General features: G+C 43.9%; 1 protein-coding gene across 2 annotated transcripts; it reads left to right on the top strand.

The window, feature by feature from the left end:
- The first annotated feature begins 6,293 nt into the window (after window positions 1–6,293).
- ACTR5 (actin related protein 5) lies at window positions 6,294–18,946 on the top strand. 2 transcript variants are annotated; one of them, XR_012716958.1, is made up of 10 exons: window positions 6,294–6,659; window positions 7,783–8,012; window positions 10,993–11,162; window positions 11,524–11,741; window positions 12,809–12,970; window positions 13,050–13,145; window positions 13,249–13,388; window positions 17,226–17,358; window positions 17,601–18,071; window positions 18,932–18,946. XR_012716958.1 is itself a non-coding variant. In XM_075278779.1 (9 exons), exons 1-9 carry the CDS (start codon window positions 6,303–6,305, stop codon window positions 17,859–17,861), a joined length of 1,767 nt encoding a protein of 588 aa, XP_075134880.1. In that variant the 5' UTR covers window positions 6,294–6,302; the 3' UTR covers window positions 17,862–18,411. The 2 variants fall into 2 exon arrangements, 1 of the variants encoding a protein (XP_075134880.1); XM_075278779.1 differs by lacking the exon at window positions 18,932–18,946 and having other exon boundaries at window positions 17,601–18,411.
- Window positions 18,947–19,523: the final 577 nt, after the last annotated feature.

Here is a 19,523-nt window from a genome sequence, read left to right on the forward strand (position 1 = left end):
ATCACTGCACGGTTGGTTCAGTAGTTGTGCAATATTGTGTGCACAGTTATAGGGGCTGTCACATCACTTACAACCGGGGCTGAGAAATAAGGCTAGATTCACATCCGTAGGACACTCCGTCCAGATTCTGCCTAAAATCAGCAGAGATTTAGTATGAAACTAGTATAAACCCGATAGACCCATTTATAGTCTATGAGTCAGCAAATGTCTTTGGGTAACTGCTTTTTAAGCAGACTCTCCGTCTTTGGGGTCCCCATCCGGACCCGAATGATGGAGAGCCGAACACTAGTGTGAACCTAGTGTAAGTAAGCCAATGCTCCAACTGTGATTCCTCTATTTTTCCACAGTCCACCTGGTGTCTGTTCCTTTGGTCCGTCGGAAGACCAAAAGAACAGACCAATGAGCTGCAAAAATAGCCTAAGGGACCCCACTGGCAAGAATGGGGTCTATGGGATGTCCATTCTATTTAATTGAAAATGCCAGATCAAAAAGTTGGTGTTAGGAACCTGATGCAACAAATAACTCAGTAAGTCCTGGGCGACTAAAATCCCCAAGTGCTGAGGCAAAAACAGTCCTGGATGTGCTACGCTCTCCTAACCAGAGCGGAACCAGGCCCAGGAGTTCTTCACCAGAGCTCCTGATGGTGGAGTTGGACTTGGTAACAGTCCGGAGCCCAGATCCGCAACTGCCCAGAGAGCGACGCACACCCAGCGAACCCCATGTAGGAGGACCCAGACACTAAACTTAAAGTGAGGTCCAGGAGAGAAGAATGGACTGGAGTTGTAGATGCAAAGCAGGGTAATCCAGGCAACAAATTTGTGGTCAAGCAAGTCGAGTTGATAACTGGAGGTAGCAGAAGGCAGAGGCAGAAGGGTAGTCAGGGCAGCCGAGTCATACACAGGAGGTAAACGGAGTAGCCAAATCAGGATCCAAAAGGAATGTCAGGAGAGAGTCAAAGTTCATACACAGGAGGTCAGGAAAGGTCCAAATCAGGATCATGGAGAGGAGATCTGTAAAGCAAGCCAGGTCATACACATCCACAGAATCCAGGTACAGGGTAAGGATGCAGGTAACAGGAGGCAGGAGATGAGAGACAGGGAACAGGAGACAGGAGGCTCGGCGCTAGGGAGCTGATACCACAGATACACAAATAACCAGCCCGCCACTGATCTCCCTGACCCCGGAAGTGCTGGCGCCGGCGCCAGAGGAAAACCAGTACCTTCACAAACTTCAGCGAAGGCTTCCAGCCTACCCTGTGCTGGAACCAGCAGCCATCCCTGCGCTGGACACAGAGCGGGCTGGAAGATTCAGTGCAGCAGAGGCCCTGGCCCGTCCTACCAGTTGAGCTTGCAGGACTTTATCATCTGGAGATTTCAGACAGAGACTGCAATGGAGACTACAACACGGATGTAAACCTAGCCTTAGGCCTCATGCACAACCAGAGTTTTTTTCCACAATTGAGGATAAAAATACAAACCTATTCGTTTCTAAGGGCCTATAGTTGTTGCCACTGTTTGCCGTGCCAAACACAAGGACTGAGAAGCATGTCCTATCCTTGGTTCTTGGCTGCATTTTCAGAACAGATAAGTGTACGGGATCATACAAGTCTTTTTTTGGATCCATGTTTGCGGATGACATACTGACATATTTTAAGGAGATTGCGGATAAGTATTTGCAGGAAGTAAAACCACTTAGGCCATGTGCATGTAGCCTAAGTCACCTGTTATCTGTAGTTTGTGTCTGAAATAGAAAAATGAGATTGTGAGCCTCATGGGGGTCAAATGCTGATGAATATGGTGGCACTAAATAGATAATAAAAAAATCAAGAAAATCATATATAGAAATCAGAAGGGCAAAAGGTGCAGGTGCACCCCAAACCCTATAAATTAGTATTGTAGGGAAGAATACGTACTAATGGTGGTTGTGTAGTGAGAGGAAGAATGTTCTCCGTCCTTATACCCATAAGCAGCATGTTATAGAGTAGGAGGAGCTGAGCAGACTGATGTATAATTTAGTGGGAGTAGGACCACCCACTGGACTCCTAAGCCCTTGGTGGTCATGATTTCTCCATGCCTGTCCTCTATTGTTATTAATAGCCACAATGCATACACGGTTGTAGGGCCACTTTAACACATTGGTGGGCCCGGTGTAAAGGTATCATACATGCCCCCCCCCCCATCTCTTAGAAATACCTGACCCGCACAAATTATTATACCCCATCAATGGCTCCCACATGGTATAATTCCCTCATTAATTGTCCAATACAATATAATGTCCCTCAGTGGCCCATGACACTATCAAATGCCTCTTCATGGGGATCAGACAATAAAAGGTCCCTCCTAGTGGCCCCTCATAGATTATATTAGTGCACTGTTGGCCCTATGGTTAAAGCAGCCCTGCATGGTAGAAGCTAAAATGGAATGGGTAAAATATGGTTCCTCTGGGTCTGCCGTCGATTCAGTAGGTGGCGCTGCTTCTTGCATCCACATCAAACCAAGGTGGGTTAGAGTTGCATATAGGACAAGCAGAGTTTGCCTCTATTTCAACAATTCAACACCTGAAAATGTTGAGGCTCCAGCTAGGCTGGCAGCGCCCCCTACTGGATCCAAGGCACACCTCATATATACACCTCTGCAATAAACACTTCCTTATTGCATATCCTGCATACAAATGACAATTTGCATCATATTTTTAGAATATATTATCCTGCTCTGTCATTGTCCTTCCCGGCATTTGCATGACCTGTGATGCTTAATTTTGATGAATCACACAAGACTGTGCCAAATCAGTGCGGAATTATTATACAACACTATATACAGTATATATATACCGTATATACCCATCCAATCAGAGCCAGGAAAGACACATACCATAAAGGCATACCATGGATCCATCATGTTATGTCTAGCTCAGGGTATGCAGTGGATGTGTGTGTTTTAGGGATTTACCTGTGACACGTTATACCCCAGGACCTGCCACTCAATGTCTATGGGACTCTGTCCTCACCTAAATCCATAAGTCCTATATATTTTAAATACCGGACTTGAGACTGCCATGGTCTTATTCACATGACTATTTGTTTAGCGGACCATCAAAAAAAATTAACATGTTATGTTTTTGTCTTTTCTTGAACCCCTCAATACACTCAAATATATGAGAGATTTGTGAAAATGGGCGCCCCTCGGATGCAAAATGGCCATGAAAAAGTTACCATTTTCCATGGCAATTGTGAACCTTGATCATGTGAATGTAGCCTAATGTGCAACAGTCTCTGGGAAAATATATGCAAATGAGCTCAGCAGTGTCTCTCGAGCGCCACTTACAGGTAGCAACCCTGTAATGCAATGTCTAAACCATTATACTACATGATACAAACAGAGAGGACTGGAAAGTTCAAGTAATTAAGACATTCACCGTTATAATATTTCTAAAAATATAGTTTTATTGATACAAAAACATGTAAAACAATGCACATTATACATATGTATAACATACTAAGACTAACAATACTGTAGAAACAAGGCCACTCACAGGGCAGAGACCTGTGTCACAAATCACCATACAATACTGGATCAGACAAAGAGAAAAGCAGCATCAACGCCCTAAAGGTATCTGAATCACATATTTGTGTACATTTCCAAGTCCCTATGTAGCAGGGTAAAGGAAAAAATAGGTAGAGAAAAAAAAAACAGTGTCTCTAATGTAACAAGAAAAGAGTAAAACTCATACACACAAGAACATGTCAGAAATCAGGTGAAGGAAAAATGCTGCACAGTCATTCAAGTGTTAAATACAAGGAACATTCATCACTTCAGGTCTGTCCACACTATGTCTCTAGGTCCACCTGCATGGCGGGATCCTGTGTTTTCACTTCGAATCACCAATATTATTGGTAAGAAATGCTTTTTGTTAGACCTAGAGACATAGTGTGGACAGACCTGAAGTGATGAATGTTCCTTGTATTTAACACTTGAATGACTGTGCAGTATTTTTCCTTTACCTGATTTCTGACATGTTCTTGTGTGTATGAGTTTTACTCTTTTCTTGTTACATTAGAGACACTGTTTTTTCTCTACCTATTTTTTCCTTTGCCCTGCTACATAGGGACTTGGAAATTTACACACATATGTGATTGAGATACCTTTAGGGCATCGATGCTGCTTTTCTCTTTGTCTGATCCAGTATTGTATGGTGATTTGTGACACAGGTCTCTTCCCTGTGGGTGGCCTTGTTTCTACAGTATTGTTAGTCTTAGTGTGTTATACATATGTATAATATGCATTGTTTTACATGTTTTTGTATCAATAAAACTATATTTTTAGAGATATTATAACGGTGAATGTCTTAATTACTTGAACTTTCCAGTCCTCTCTGTTTGTATTGTGTGCTATTCGATTAAGACATATCCTTGATTGGCTGATTTTTTGAGGTCATTTATGTATATTGGATGTTTTTTGATCTTTATGTGCTATGCTTTTGTTACATTATACTACATGTACACATTGTCTACACGTGGATTCTCACGTAGAAAATCTGCAATATAATATAGTAGCATTTAAATCGACTACATTTTCTAAATCTCTTATTTGTGATGTGGATTTTAAAACCTTCCTTGAAGCTAAGGACCCATGGGTCATAATCGCAGTGCTAAAGCGCTGCGGAAAGAAACGCATTGTGATTCTTTCCGCAGCGCTTTTAAGAGAAAGTTCACAGAGTTTTCCTCTGCAGACTTTCTCTTAACATTATATCTACGGGAAAGCAGACGGTGTTTCCGTAGATATAATTGACATGCTGAGATTTGCAAAGCTGCAACAGCTTTGCAAATTGCAGCGTGTCCGCACTGCGTTTTTTTCCACAAAGTGGGGATAGGATTCGCATGAATCCCATTCCCTTTGCTTGCACTGTAAAACGCGGCTATTTTTCCCGCAGCGTCTCCGCTGCGGGCAAATCGCAGCGTTTACGTCCTGTGGGGCCCCGGCCTGAGTCAATCTTTTTGGGGCTTTTCACCTATTTCAATGAGAGGGATAAAATTAGCTATAAAATCTATGTCTAAATTCACATGCAGACTGCAAAGTTAGGCCTCCTCCACATGACTGTGTGCAGTCTCCGGGTCTCTAAGGATAAGTTCACATGTAGTTTTTTTAGTCAGGGTTTTGAGGTCGTAATCGCCTCAAAACCCTGACCAAAAAGACGGCTCCCATTGAAATCAATGGGAGCCTCTCAGGAGCTTTTTCCGGGAGCCGTTTCTTCCGCCTTGCGATTCGGCCTGAAGAAATTCCCACCTCCTGACTATGCCCATTCATTGGGCCTAATCCTGAGTGGAGAGTGCAACTGGATGCCGATGCAGTACAGTTGTGGTGACCCAGCTTTTGGATCAGAACCTGAGGTGGCCTCCGTCTCCGATCCAAAAAAACTATGTGTTCACTTACCCTAAGTGACCCATACAACCAAATGAATTGACAGATCTTCCAATGGATCAGACAGGCGGATCGCTACAACAGCGGTCACCTACGGAGCCCTATAATGTGATCCATCTGGTATCCGTTCTTTTAAAATTAAACCAACGGCCATAAAAATTGGACTTGCAGGATATTTTTGTGAAGTGATTTTCATGCCTCCCACCGGATTGTGGGTCCTGTCCCGCCGTCCCGGTCAGCATGTCCCGGATTCAACTCCTCTACATCCAGAGATGGTGGGGAGGTATGAAAAACAGTTTAATATCCCCCTCTATTTTGGAAAGGGACATTATAATGTAGCAGCATATAATATAGGGGTGACTGTAGGAACATTATACTGTGTGGGGGCTCAAAGAAAAATGGGTGAGTGGGTGGCGTGAATGTAGAAGTGGCTGAAGCCAAGCTTAGGGTGGCACGTATAGCATAGCACACATTTTGTCCCTTGTGTAAGATGTCAGCTTGTGTATCCTCCATTTTAGATTCCTTGCCATCTATTTTGCATTCCTCTTTATCTCATCCCCCAACCCTAATGGTATTCGGCTCCTAGTCCAGCCTGTTCTTTGTCTATACACTCTACGTAAATGACCTTTTTCCAGCCATTGTTCCTTCGGACTTCGATGCGGTGACACTTTGAGTGGATTGCTCTCACACCCTCTATCTGTCCTTTGAGATTTTAGCACAGATGTGAGATTAGTCTTAGACACATAGAAATACCTGCAAAGGTAAAAATAAGAAAAAAGGAAAATTTGTTCAGCAAACATTTAGTGCAGTCTAGGAACTCTTCTACCCCGGAACCTTGTGTCACTGTCTAGGAGGACTTCTTTACAGACGGACATAGTCTTCAAAATGGCTGCGCCCAGGCCGGCGAGTAATGTATTTACGTTCCGGGATGCCCGGGCCGTACCGGACCCGGTACATGAGCCGCCGCTGCTGGATGGACCTGCGGTGCTCGTGTTGGATAATGGCTCCTTCCAGCTGCGGGCAGGATGGGCGGGAGCGGGGCCGAAGATGCAGCTGCGCTCGGTGGTTGCCCGGAGCCGCGGAGGGCCCCGCAGCCTGAGCCGTGTGGGTAACGATATCCCCAGCCTGGAGCCATTGCGGTGGCTGCTCCGGACTCCGTTTGATAAGAATCTGCCGGTGAATCTGGAGCTGCAGGAACTGCTGTGTGATCACGTGTTCCAGAGACTGGGAGTGACGTCACAGGTAAGGGTATATCCTGCAGCGCTGTATACTGCGAGGGGGTCATTCAGCAGTCTCAAGTTTGTTGTGAATTTGCAATGTGAATGTGGTGACCTTTTTTTGCCATTTTTTTTTTTTTTTGTAGCAAAATTCAGGGAACCATAATTTTTTTTTAATATATTTTTAATTAGGATGAGGGCTTGTATTTTGTGTAATGCCGTATATATTTTCAGCAGATTAGATACTTAAAGGGGTTGTCTATGACCAAGCAAAGTTTTATATACTGATGACCTGTCCACAAGATAGATCATCACTATAAGATTTATGCCTGGACCCCACGCCGATCAGCTGTTTTGGCTGCTGGAAGCAGTTCATGTGAATTTAGCTTTTTCTGGTGCTACCGCTACAGTATACAGAGCTCTGGATACTGTATACAGCTTCCTGTCTGTACACTGTAGTGAAGGTGCCGGGAACTGCGGCTCTGCCCTTTTTATTTATCTATTTAGATATTATCTCAAATTTTTTTTGTCACATTGTCTCAAAAAAATTATAAAAAAATAACCTAAAAGCCACAAATAACTCATCATGATATCAATAGAAATTACAGCTGATCCCGTACGAAACAAACAATCACAAAGCTCCGATAATGGAAAAAATTTTTAAAAAGTTCCGATTCCCACAATACGCTGCAGATAAAAGAAATTATTTTTGGCAAATAAGTGACCTTATTGTGTAAAGGGATTATAAAAAGTCAGTATAAACTTGGTGTCACCGTAGTCGGACTACCCGGCAGAGTAAAGGTAACAGGTTATTTAGGATGCACCGTACAAAAATATGACAACATAACAAAATGATGGTGAAACTGACTTTTATTTTTTGCCATCCAGTTAAGCGAGAATTAAAAAGCTTAAATCAGTAAGCTATATATTTCCTAAAAGGGTGCAAGAGAATAGTACAACTCTTTGGGCTAAAAACAAGCCCTTGATATGGCCACATCAATGTTAAAATGAAAACTGTATGGCTTCCAAAATGTGACAAAGGCTAAAAAAACAAAAAGAAGAGCCAATTGTAATGTGAACAGGGTCTGGGGAATAGAGCTTTCTTTTTTTCCCCTATAGATTAGTAATACATTTGTCTCCCCATACAGGGCTGTGTGGATCACCCCATTGTGTTTACAGAGGCCCCGTGCACTCCGCTTCACGTCCGGCAGATGGTGTCAGAGCTCCTCTTCGAGTGTTATCGGGTTCCTAAAGTGTCATTTGGCATTGACGGATTGTACAGCTTCTATCACAACAAAAAGGAAGCGCTGCCCGCCAGTGCCATCGTGGTGTCCTCCGGCTACCACTGTACCCATATACTGCCTGTCGTCAATGGAAGGTGAGTTCAATGCGTTGGTTATTTGATTGTTCTGAAAGAGGACACTTAAGGGAGCCCATAAAATTAAAACGTAACTTTTAATGGTTTGCACTAAAATTAAGACGTTAGAACTTCTGTTAAAAGGGCGCAGAGTTGTGATTTAAAGAGGACTTTTCATCAGATCGGGCACAGGCAGTTCTATATACTGCTGGAAAGCCGACAGTGCGCTGAGTTCATTGCACTGTCAGCTTTCCCGATCTGTGCCCGGTGTAAAGCGCTATCAGTCCCGGTACTGTAGCGCTTTACAGTCAGAAGGGCGTTTCTGACACTCTGTCAGGTACGTCCTTCTCCACAGCAGCGCCTATCGCACTGTACAGTGTGAGCGGGGAGGAACGTCCCCTCCCCTCCTGATAGTACTCGTCTATGGACAAGCACTGTAAGCAGAGGGAGGAGGCATTCCTCCCCGTTCCACAGTACAGCGCGATAGGCGCTGCTGTGACTGTCAGGAACGCCCTTCTGACTGTAAACTGCTACGGTACCGGGACTAATAGCTCTTTACCCGGGGCATAGATCGGGAAGCCGATAGTGCGTTGAATTCAGCACACTGTCGGCTTTCCAGCAGTATATAGAACTGCCTGTGCCCAATCTGATGAAAGGTCCTCTTTAAAATGACACAAACCATCACCAAAAGTGATTACTAACACTGAAGCTACTTCTAGCTAGATAACAGTGCCTCACTTAAGATATTCAGGGCACTACAATGCTTGAACTGCCTTTAAGACACTGCATCCAAATCAGCAGCTACACAATAGGGCTTCTGATACATACAATTACAGCTCTGCAAGGCTCATCCCCCTCACTGGTGCAGACTTGGAGTTCATTTACTGCATGAGACTTCCCTGACAGGGTGTGAGCTGGTGTGTGATAAGATGAGCTCATCATGACGGCTTTACCTATGTCTATTTAGTATCTAAATCACTCCTGACATAGTAATCTGGCCCTGATAGCCCAGCACACTGCCTATATCACCCATATAATCTACAGGATCTCCATACAAAACCTACTGAGGATAGTGAGCTCATGCAGAGAGGTAGAGGGAGACACTATTACTGTCCTAACATAGACCTCCCTTTCTTGTAAATAGTCTCAAAGCGTTTCATTTACTGCTAAACTAATCAGGAGACGATAGTCCTAGTGCAGGGGTGCCCAAAACGTCAATCGCGATCTACCGGTCGATCGCAAAGGATGTATGGGTCGATCGCGTGACATTTTTTTTAAATTTTTTTTAAACTTTTTTTTTGTTTGAATCAGTGCAGGAAAGCTGCCACTCTCCTTGCCCTGGTTCAGACGTCTACGTTTCAGCGTAGGTGGCGTCATCACGCCGCCTATGCTGATACGCAGACGTCTGCCAGGAGAAAAGGATGCGGGAGCAGCAGCAGCATCAAGGACGGAAAGTATGAGAATTTTATGTTTGTTTTATAATAGGCCCCTACCTGCTAGAGCAGGGGTAGGGAACCTTTGGCTCTCCAGCTGCTGTGAAACTACAACTCCCAGCATGCTCCATTCACTTCCATGGGAGTTCCCAGAACAGCAGAGCCAATATGCATGCTGGGAGTTGTAGTTTTGCAACAGCTGGAGAGCCGTACGTTCCCTACCCCTGTGCTAGAGTATTCCCAGCAGGTAGCTGCCTATTTACCAACCTCCCCAGACCTGTTCACTGCCGCCCCCGCTTCCCCTTGTACTATAGGCCGCAGCGGGCAGTAGTGAATAGGCCCGGGCCAGGCCGCGATCCCTCTACTGCTATTATTATATTCAGGGGTCTTTTCAGACCCCTGAGTATAATAATCGGAGCCCCAGGGGAGGTGAGAGAACATAATAAACACTGTTACTTCTCCGGGATCTGATGTCAATCTGACAATGCTGTGGCCCAGGCCCTGCCCACAAGAAGTGGGTAGTAGATCTTTTGACTTATAAGTAGCTCACATGCTGACAAAGTGTGAGCACCCCTGTCCTAGTGCCTTACATAGATACTTGCGGTTAAAACCGCAGTTCCCGCAAACCTGATGGTGGTTGGCAATACTAGTAAGACTGACCAGACTCTTCCTCGAGTTGGGCTAGGTCTTTCCCCAATGTTATCCCTGAAGTCCTGGAGGTCCCTCATACATTGCTTAGGTTTACGTTCTTTTAGTTGCTTCTAGTTGAGTCTCCTTATTGGCAAACTCAGACTCACCCTGGAACTTCTTAACCCTATCCAGTTGTTCATTTAACTGTCCCTCCAGGACTTCAAGGCACAGTTTTTCTTCCTCCAATAATAATTGTAATAATTTAATAGAAGAACACGTGGCCTCTTTTTCCCATTTTGCCATTACGTTTGGATTTCTAATGCGGTTTGCAGGCAATAAGCTGATTCGGAGTCCCCTTGGAACAATGTTATTTTTTATCTAATTCTCTAAGCTCTGTATCTTCCACCATGACACCATTTGTTCCTTAAATCCTAAATCTCGAAAGGCAGCATTAAAAGAGGGAGTATACCTTTTCTGGACAAAAGTTTTGTCCGAAAAAACTTCTTTAGCCTCTGTTAACCATTTGTTCTTTGTCAAGGCCTACTGCTAGTAATCCAGCCATAACAACTTTCAACAATAACTCCAATAAAGCATCGGCTACTACACAGAAAGCTCCGCAATTGTGAAGGACAGCTGTTCCTATAACATCAGAAATGAGAAATGTTGGACAAGCACTGATGCAAAGAATATAAAACTTAACAATTATTTGATAACCCCTAAAAATTGCTAAAGGTGTACGGCCCAAAAGCAATATTAAAATCGGCCAGATGAAAGTAAACCCCCATATGAGATGTAGATTGAGCCCTATATGGGACAGTGATTGACAATATATGTAAAGCGCTGCGGAATATGATGGCGCTGTATAAGGAAGCATAATAAATACAGTAAATAATAAATCAGACTACCAATATGAGTGACTATGGGTTCTCCTAATGTAGGTTTGACGGCAAGAACTGCAGACGTATAAATATTGGGGGTTTCCATTCTGTGACCTATCTCCACCGGCTGCTGCAGCTGAAGTATCCAGGACACCTCCAAGCTATTACACTGAGCCGTATGGAGGAGATCCTGCACGAGCACTGCTATGTGCCAGACGACTATATGGAAGGTGAGACTATATATACCATCCTCAATAGACTTCCTTCGACATAAACAGGGTTAGGCAACCTCGGTGCTCCAGCTGCTGTGAAACTACAACTCCCAACATGCTCCATTCACTTCCATGGGAGTTCCAAGAACAGCAGAGAAGGTATGCATGCTGGGAGTTGTAGTTTTGCAACAGCTGGAGAGCTGAAGGTTCCCTACACCTATACTATTATGATTATGACTGATGTAGCCCATAAATGGGGTGTGGATAGCGCCTTACATGGACACTCCTATTACCCCATAATTCGGGGCATAATTTGTTGGTAGTTACAGATTAGTAATCCATCCCGTGTGTGAATAAACTGAATGTTACCTTCTAACAGAGCTTATGAAGTGGCGCTGTCCAGATTACTATGAGGAGAACGTCCACAAGATGCAGCTACCCTTCTCTTCCAAGCTCCTGAGCAGCGCTGTGCCTTCAGAGGAGAAGCAGGAGCGCAGGCAGCAGCAGTTAAGACGTCTTCAGGAACTCAATGCGAGACGGAGGGAAGAGAAGCTACAGCAAGACCAGGAGAGGCTGGAGAGACTCCTCTATGTACAGGTAAGAGCGTCGACTTTCAGTAACGTGCAAAACATGGTAAATTCATATGGGGGGGGATAGCAGTTCTCAAAGGGGTATTCAGAACAAGGGATTGGAGAGGCGAGCGCATGCACGGCCATCTCTCCCTTCACAGCTGCAGTAAAACAGGGGTCAGGGGAGCCCCAGTTCTTGAGATAGATGTGAGACCTGAATTGTCTGCAGCATAGCCTTTGTCCCAAAGGGAACACCCCTTTAAGTTGAGCTTTGTACTTAAATTTTTTATTTTTAAGGGGGTTTCCAAGGTTTTTCAGGAAACCCCTTTATTTTGGTGAACAATAAGGTTCCTTAAAGTATACTTAGTAGTGAAAAAACCTGTTGTATCATCCACCACCTTTCTTATGGTTAGTTGCAACACATAATTTGGCCATAAAAGCCAGCCGTGTCATGACCCTGTGATGCTGTGTCCACTACGATTCTTCGCCATAGTAATGTAACATGCCCTGAGCTCAGAAAACCAATTTAATTCTGCGTTGTTGCTGACACTTTAGCAGATAAAATGTTTCCCTACAGGATTATTTTGCAGGCACTGCACTAGTATCCACATCGTATAAACCAGTGGCATATGGTCCCAGTTATTGGGCCTCCCAATGATCCTGAGGAGATTTGTCCATGATCTTCATGATAGCCCTTACAGATTCAGAGCAAATCGCTGTTGGGTATTGGGATCTCAATGCTGAATTGCGTTTTCATCAGTGAATCGCTCCAGACCTGTACGATCATGAAGAACTTGGTATCATTTTAAAGATGAGAAACCAAAATCATCTTCACAGCCCTAACCAATCCTGAGATATCAGCATTAGGAATAAGGACGTAGTAGATGCGTCCTCTGCTACAAAAGTGCCACCGTGGGAGGGCGTATAGATACGTGTCTGACAGGGAAAGGGTTAAAGTTATGGCATCCATTAGCGATATATCCGTCATTTTACAAGATACGTTAAACTGGATGACTGGCATGACGATGTTCTTAGTAGTAAGACTCCTGGTTGGGTCACCTTTTTCCTTCATAACTTTGCGGTTTTGGTGAATAGGAACTTCTGGAGGACGGACACGTGGAGCAGTTCCACAAAGCGTTGGTGGAGCTGAATATGGACTCCGCAGAGGAACTCCAGTCTTACATCCACAAACTCAGTGTCGCTGTTGAGCAGGGCAGACAACGTGTACTGGGAGATTCGATAGACAGCAAACCACAGGTATGTCACAGTCACACAGAGTACAGATGGCTTCTACGTGCGGAGGTTGCATTGTCATTGTCCTCTATTTAACTTCCAGACACCAGAGACTGAAGAAATGGAGGCCATGTCTGAACTGGAACCTCTTGACTCTGAGGAACACATGGAAACTGATAAGCCCACGCCAAGTGTCCAGGTACTGAGTTTGTATTTCTTTTCTAATATGTGAGTATGTGAGTATATGAGATATTTTGGACAGTTTGGCTGACAGTATACCACCCCTTCATTTTTCTTCCCAGCCCATGTTTAACATTGCAGAGTATCATCAGATGTATCTGGGCACAGAGAGGATTCGCGTTCCTGAAGTCTTATTTCAGCCTTCGTTATTTGGAGAAGACCAGGCTGGCCTGGCTGAGACGATGCAGTATGTGCTGGACCGGTGAGTAGACATTGTACCTATACCTAACCTATATGTCACTGAGGGGTAATTACTCAATAAATATGCAGTCACTGAAGGAGTAATAAAATTAAAACATAGCTTTTAATAGTGATGTATAAAAAAGATTCTAAAATCATCCACCAATACACTAACTAATGGTGCTCAGGGATAGAAAGATTAGAGGTATGCCCATACATTATAGGACACACTTTAAGATACATGCCTCCACTAGCCCTGAGTCACCACTAACTACCCCAAAATGAAAGCAGGGGTTAAGTTTGCATGGTCAGTGGCTAAAGTGTTCACCCTGACCTATTTACAAATACGGCTGGGCTATTCCTAGCCTCCTAGCCAGAAAAATGTTTAGCAGTAAAATTGATATCCTGCTCTCAGCATATTCCCCTCAACGCGTTTCATTAGCCCTATTACGGGTCAAATCATCAGGAGGGAGTGAAGTACTCGATACTACTAATCGTAGTGCGGTAAGAACCGCAGTTCCCCCGTCCCGTATGGTAGGACGGAGTACTGGTGTATGCCGCCGGCCGCGGCGTCTCTCGGGATTATGAATCCAAAACTCCGCCCATGCAGTCACGCCTCTCATGACGTGGCGCACCGTGATTGGTCGCGCCCATATACTGAGCCCGGGGCTGAATGCATGGGTCCGATACATGAATACTATTAACCCTAATGCCATGATCATAAATAGATCACCGGCATAATTAAACATCGCTGGTAAATGAAGTATAATGCTGTCTGCTGTATCTAATAGACAGACATTTAATGTCTCACCATTACTATGGTACATTGATGCATATGACATTCCAAAAAGAACCATAGCCACATGACCCCATTACCTACAACTACTTGGCTCAACAAAAATGTGCCTAACGGGATGTTCAAATGTGGAAAATGTAAGGCGTGTGAATTTATTAAAATGGGCCCCAAATTCTCATGCGTATCCACCGGGAAAACATATGACATCCGCAGTTTTATCAACTGTTCCAGTGAGGGAGTGGTATATGTAGCAACATGTAGTTGCCCCAAGAATTATGTTGGTATGACATCACGACAACTACGTCGCCGTATTTTAGATCATATTGGCAATATTAGGCGTAACGAAGATAGACCGTTAAGCCGACATATTTGGGATCATCATGATGGTGATACTAAAGCTATTCACTTCCAAGGTATAGAAATTGTCAGACCAAATCCTAGAGGCGGTGATCTACACCAAAGGATATTACAAAAAGAGGCAACTTGGATATACAGGATGCAATCATTGAGCCCCAAGGGGTTAAATGAAAATATTGGGTACACTTGCTTTATATAGAGGAGTTGGGTTTGTGTAGCCCCTAAGGGTTAATGTTTTCCAGGCCCTTTTGTATAATTATCTTAGCAAATGGTAACTTTCTGACTATATGGCTATGGTATTGTAGGCTTTATATAATTTCCGTTTGGTAATGGCCTATGAATAGAATTCAGTTAGGGTGCTTATAGTATCCTTGCACCCTTTGCAGTTTTCCAGATTTCACAATATATATATAGCCATTGGTATGTCACACCTATACTTACCTGTACAATTGGGAGCAGTTCACACTGGTGTTCCCTGTTGCGAACCCTTAACACATTATATAATGTCATCTTTAGCAGCAAATTATGAGGGTTAAGCACTCATACAATGTAGCGATCTGTATATATCAATGTAGCGATCTGTGTATATCCTTGTGATAATACATCATTGCAAATATTGTCTTTACTTACCTTATGGTCAGTTTTACTCTACAGGATGCGGTTCTTTTTGGAATGTCATATGCATCAATGTACCATAGTAATGGTGAGACATTAAATGTCTGTCTATTAGATACAGCAGACAGCATTATACTTCATTTACCAGCGATGTTTAATTATGCCGGTGATCTATTTATGATCATGGCATTAGGGTTAATAGTATTCATGTATCGGACCCATGCATTCAGCCCCGGGCTCAGTATATGGGCGCGACCAATCACGGTGCGCCACGTCATGAGAGGCGTGACTGCATGGGCGGAGTTTTGGATTCATAATCCCGAGAGACGCCGCGGCCGGCGGCATACACCAGTACTCCGTCCTACCATACGGGACGGGGGAACTGCGGTTCTTACCGCACTACGATTAGTAGTATCGAGTACTTCACTCCCTCCTGATGATTTGACCCGTAATAGGGCTAATGAAACGCGTTGAGGGGAATATGCTGAGAGCAGGATATCAATTTTACTGCTAAACATTTTTCTGGCTAGGAGGCTAGGAATAGCCCAGCCGTATTTGTAAATAGGTCAGGGTGAACACTTTAGCCACTGACCATGCAAACTTAACCCCTGCTTTCATTTTGGGGTAGTTAGTGGTGACTCAGGGCTAGTGGAGGCATGTATCTTAAAGTGTGTCCTATAATGTATGGGCATACCTCTAATCTTTCTATCCCTGAGCACCATTAGTTAGTGTATTGGTGGATGATTTTAGAATCTTTTTTATACATCACTATTAAAAGCTATGTTTTAATTTTATTACTCCTTCAGTGACTGCTATACCTAACCTAGTTCTTATTAAAGGAATCCTCCCAAGAAGAATAGAAAAGGGGGGGCCCTCTGTCTTGTGTCTGTCACCCCAAGTAACAAAAGTCTCCAAGTCCTTCAGTATTAGTCTGCTACAGCCTGAGACCTGAAAAATAACCAAATCATGTACTTAAGCTTCATGGAAAGTTCTGGCTGATGGAATGCATGAGGCAAAAATGAAAAAATTTGTGACCTTATATGAAAAAAAAAATAATAATTTAAAGGTAAATGTATAGTTAAAATACCCAATCGCCCACTATCTAATTTCTTTGGTATTCCCAGCCCCCCCTTTCTGTAAGATGGCCTCCACCTTCTTAGACTACTCTATACACACTGTGCTTTATTAGCCTAGGACGCTCCTCGGACACTACCAAATCATAGTGTGCACAGGGACAAGCTAGAGAGCATTTATAGAGGATTAAGAATTGTATTATAGGAGAAACCGCCTCAAAATTAAGTACGCACCCAGTATTTTTTTTCTGTACGTTGCGCATTTAGAATTTTTTTTAAAAGAAAAATTGTAAAATAGAAAATGTGGAAATGAGGTGAGTTCTTAAGGGATCCTATCATTGAATACCCTTTTTTCTGATTAACATGTAGGAATAGCCTTAAGAAAAGCTATTCTTCTCCTACCTTTAGATGTCTTCTCCATGCCGCCGTTCGATAGAAATCCTGGTTTTCTTCGGTATGCAAATGAGGTGTCTCGCAGCGCTGGGGGCGTCCCCAATGCTGCGAGAGAACTCTCCAGCGCCGCCTCCATCTTCTTCAGGAACGGCCTCTCTGCGCGTCTTCTTCCGGAGCTGGGTTCAAACTTCTAGGCCTTGGGCAGAGCAAACTGCGCACGCCCACGGCCACACGAAAAATGTCTACCTACACAGTAAGCTGGCATAAGCGGCCATTTTCCTGTGGCCCAAGGCCTAGAAGTTTGAACCCAGCTCCGGAAGAAGACGCGCAGAGAGGCAGTTCCTGAAGAAGATGGAGGCGGCACAGAGAAGACATCTAAAGGTAGGAGAAGAATAGATTTTTTTTTTTTTTTTTTAAGGCTATTCCTACGTGTGATTGAGAAAAAATGTGATTTGAATGATAGACTTCCTTTAAGGGGTTGAAACACTTACCTAAAAAGACACTATTAGGTGGAAATGCTCCTGGTTTGGAGGTGTTTGCATATAGTTATTCTGTTCAATGGCAGGTTCCAGAAGAATGTATTTAGTATATTTCTATTACATAAGCCCCTTTCTGTGTTCCCCAGGTACCCACAAGAAGTGCAGCAGGAGCTCGTGCAGAATGTCTTCCTTACAGGGGGCAATGTGATGTATCCAGGAATAAAGGCGCGGATGGAGAATGAGCTGCTGCAGATGAGGCCTTTTGGTTCCACTTTCCATGTATGACTTCTTTATGTCCTGACCCCATTTTGCTGGAGCCAGACTTTCTTCCAATGCACCTTGGTCGCTTGAGTCAGTCGATCTGTGCTGGTGCTGGTAGTCCCAGAAAACCACATAAATTACTCATATATATATGAGTATATATATATATATTTTTTTTTTTTTTTTCCCCAGTGTTTTTGATTGATTGTTGATTTCTCAGATTTGTTATATATTTTATGTTGTGTTTTTTTTCCCCTCAGGTGTCTTTGGCCTCTCATCCCATCCTGGATAGCTGGCACGGTGCCTCTGAATGGGCCCTTCAGAATCTGGAAACAGACGAGGGATGGATAACGCGAAAAGAATATGAAGAGATGGGAGGGGAGTACCTAAAAGAGCATTTGGCATCCAACCGCTACACAGCCATCCGACTGCCCAAACCTGCTCCTCGTAGCGCAGCACCAGCCAACAGCCAGGAGACAGAGAATATCCCACAGAGTAACCCAGGAGCTGCTCCATCATAGCGTAACAATGCTCTTTCCATAATGAACATTACACTAATGAGAAAGTGGAACCTCCTAGCAGGTGCTCTCCTGTCCAGAGACTGCATTGTCAGATCCAAGAGGCAAGTCAGTCATGCAGCCCCTCCAAGTGAACTTGTCAGGTGATGTCTGCTGCCCTATCTGGGAGCAGGATATGATAGAGGGAGAGAAGCTGAGCTCTGTGATATATAGGTGTATATAATAGGAGAGAAGCTGAGCCCTGTGATATATAGGGTTATATGATAGAGGAGAGAAGCTGAGCATTGTGATATATAGGGTTACATGATAGAGGAGAGAAGCTGAGCTCTGTGACATATAGGGTTATATGATAGAGAGAGAGAAGCTGAGCTCTGTGATATATAGGGTTATATGATAGAGGGAGAGAAGCTGAGCTCTGTGACATATAGGGTTATATGATAGAGGGAGAGAAGCTGAGCTCTGTGATATATAGGGTTACATGATAGAGGAGAGAAGCTGAGCTCTGTGATATATAGGGTTATATGATAGAGGAGAGAAGCTGAGCTCTGTGATATATAGGGTTATATGATAGAGGAGAGAAGCTGAGCTCTGTGATATATAGGGTTATATGATAGAGGAGAGAAGCTGAGCTCTGTGACATATAGGGTTATATGATAGAGGGAGAGAAGCTGAGCTCTGTGATATATAGGGTTATATGATAGAGGAGAGAAGCTGAGCTCTGTGATATATAGGGTTATATGATAGAGGAGAGAAGCTGAGCTGTGTGATATATAGGGTTATATGATAGAGGAGAGAAGCTGAGCCCTGTGATATATAGGGTTATATGATAGGAGAGAAGCTGAGCTCTGTGATATATAGGGTTATATGATAGAGGAGAGAAGCTGAGCTGTGTGATATATAGGGTTATATGATAGAGGAGAGAAGCTGAGCTCTGTGATATATAGGGTTATATGATAGAGGAGAGGAGCTGAGCTCTGTGATATATAGGGTTATATGATAGAGGAGAGAAGTTGAGCGCTGTGATATATAGGGTTATATGATAGAGGAGAGAAGCTGAGCTCTGTGATATATAGGGTTATATGATTTGGAGTTTCTTCGTACAAAGCAGAGTAAATTGTGACATGCTAGGAGAGACTGTGACCGTCCTGGTTTCTCCACCCACACAGGGTAAGTGAGAGGCTATACTCATATGGATGGGATGCAAGAACAGCTATCAATCATCCTATGTAGGGGGAGTTATCAGGATTCTCGCTGTCTCCTAAAAGTCCTATCAGGATTTAGGGTTGGTTCACACTAGCGTATGTATTCCGTCCAGAAGGAGTTTGCATGGAGACCCCCCCCCCGAACGGAATACAAGCGCAATCTCAAGCACTGTGCTGTCAAAGCGCATGGACCCCATAGACTATAAGGGCCAGTTTCTCTCCTCTATCATATCCTGCTGTCAGATAAGGCAGTAGAAACACCTAAGGGCTAGTTCACACAGGCAATGAGGGGGGCGGATTACGGCGCTGAATCCACATCATAATCCGCCCCCTCACAATGGAGGTCTACGTAGACTGCCAGGCTACTTCTTTTCCTTGAGCGGCATGTTGCCGCTCACAGAAAAAGAATCGACATGCCCTTTCTCCAGACGTACTCCGCCTCACGACACCTCCCTCCAGAGTA

The sequence above is a fragment of the Leptodactylus fuscus genome, chromosome 6 (assembly GCF_031893055.1).
Source record: "Leptodactylus fuscus isolate aLepFus1 chromosome 6, aLepFus1.hap2, whole genome shotgun sequence".
In the NCBI taxonomy this organism is placed as follows: domain Eukaryota; kingdom Metazoa; phylum Chordata; class Amphibia; order Anura; family Leptodactylidae; genus Leptodactylus; species Leptodactylus fuscus.

Coding starts and splice junctions, on each gene's coding strand:
- ACTR5 (XM_075278779.1), top strand. CDS start 6,303: ATGGCTGCGCCCAGGCCGGCGAGTAATGTATTTACGTTCCGGGATGCC. Junction 11,742..12,808: donor AGAGACTCCTCTATGTACAG/GTAAGAGCGTCG, acceptor TTTGGTGAATAG/GAACTTCTGGAGGACGGACA. Junction 12,971..13,049: donor CGATAGACAGCAAACCACAG/GTATGTCACAGT, acceptor TTTAACTTCCAG/ACACCAGAGACTGAAGAAAT.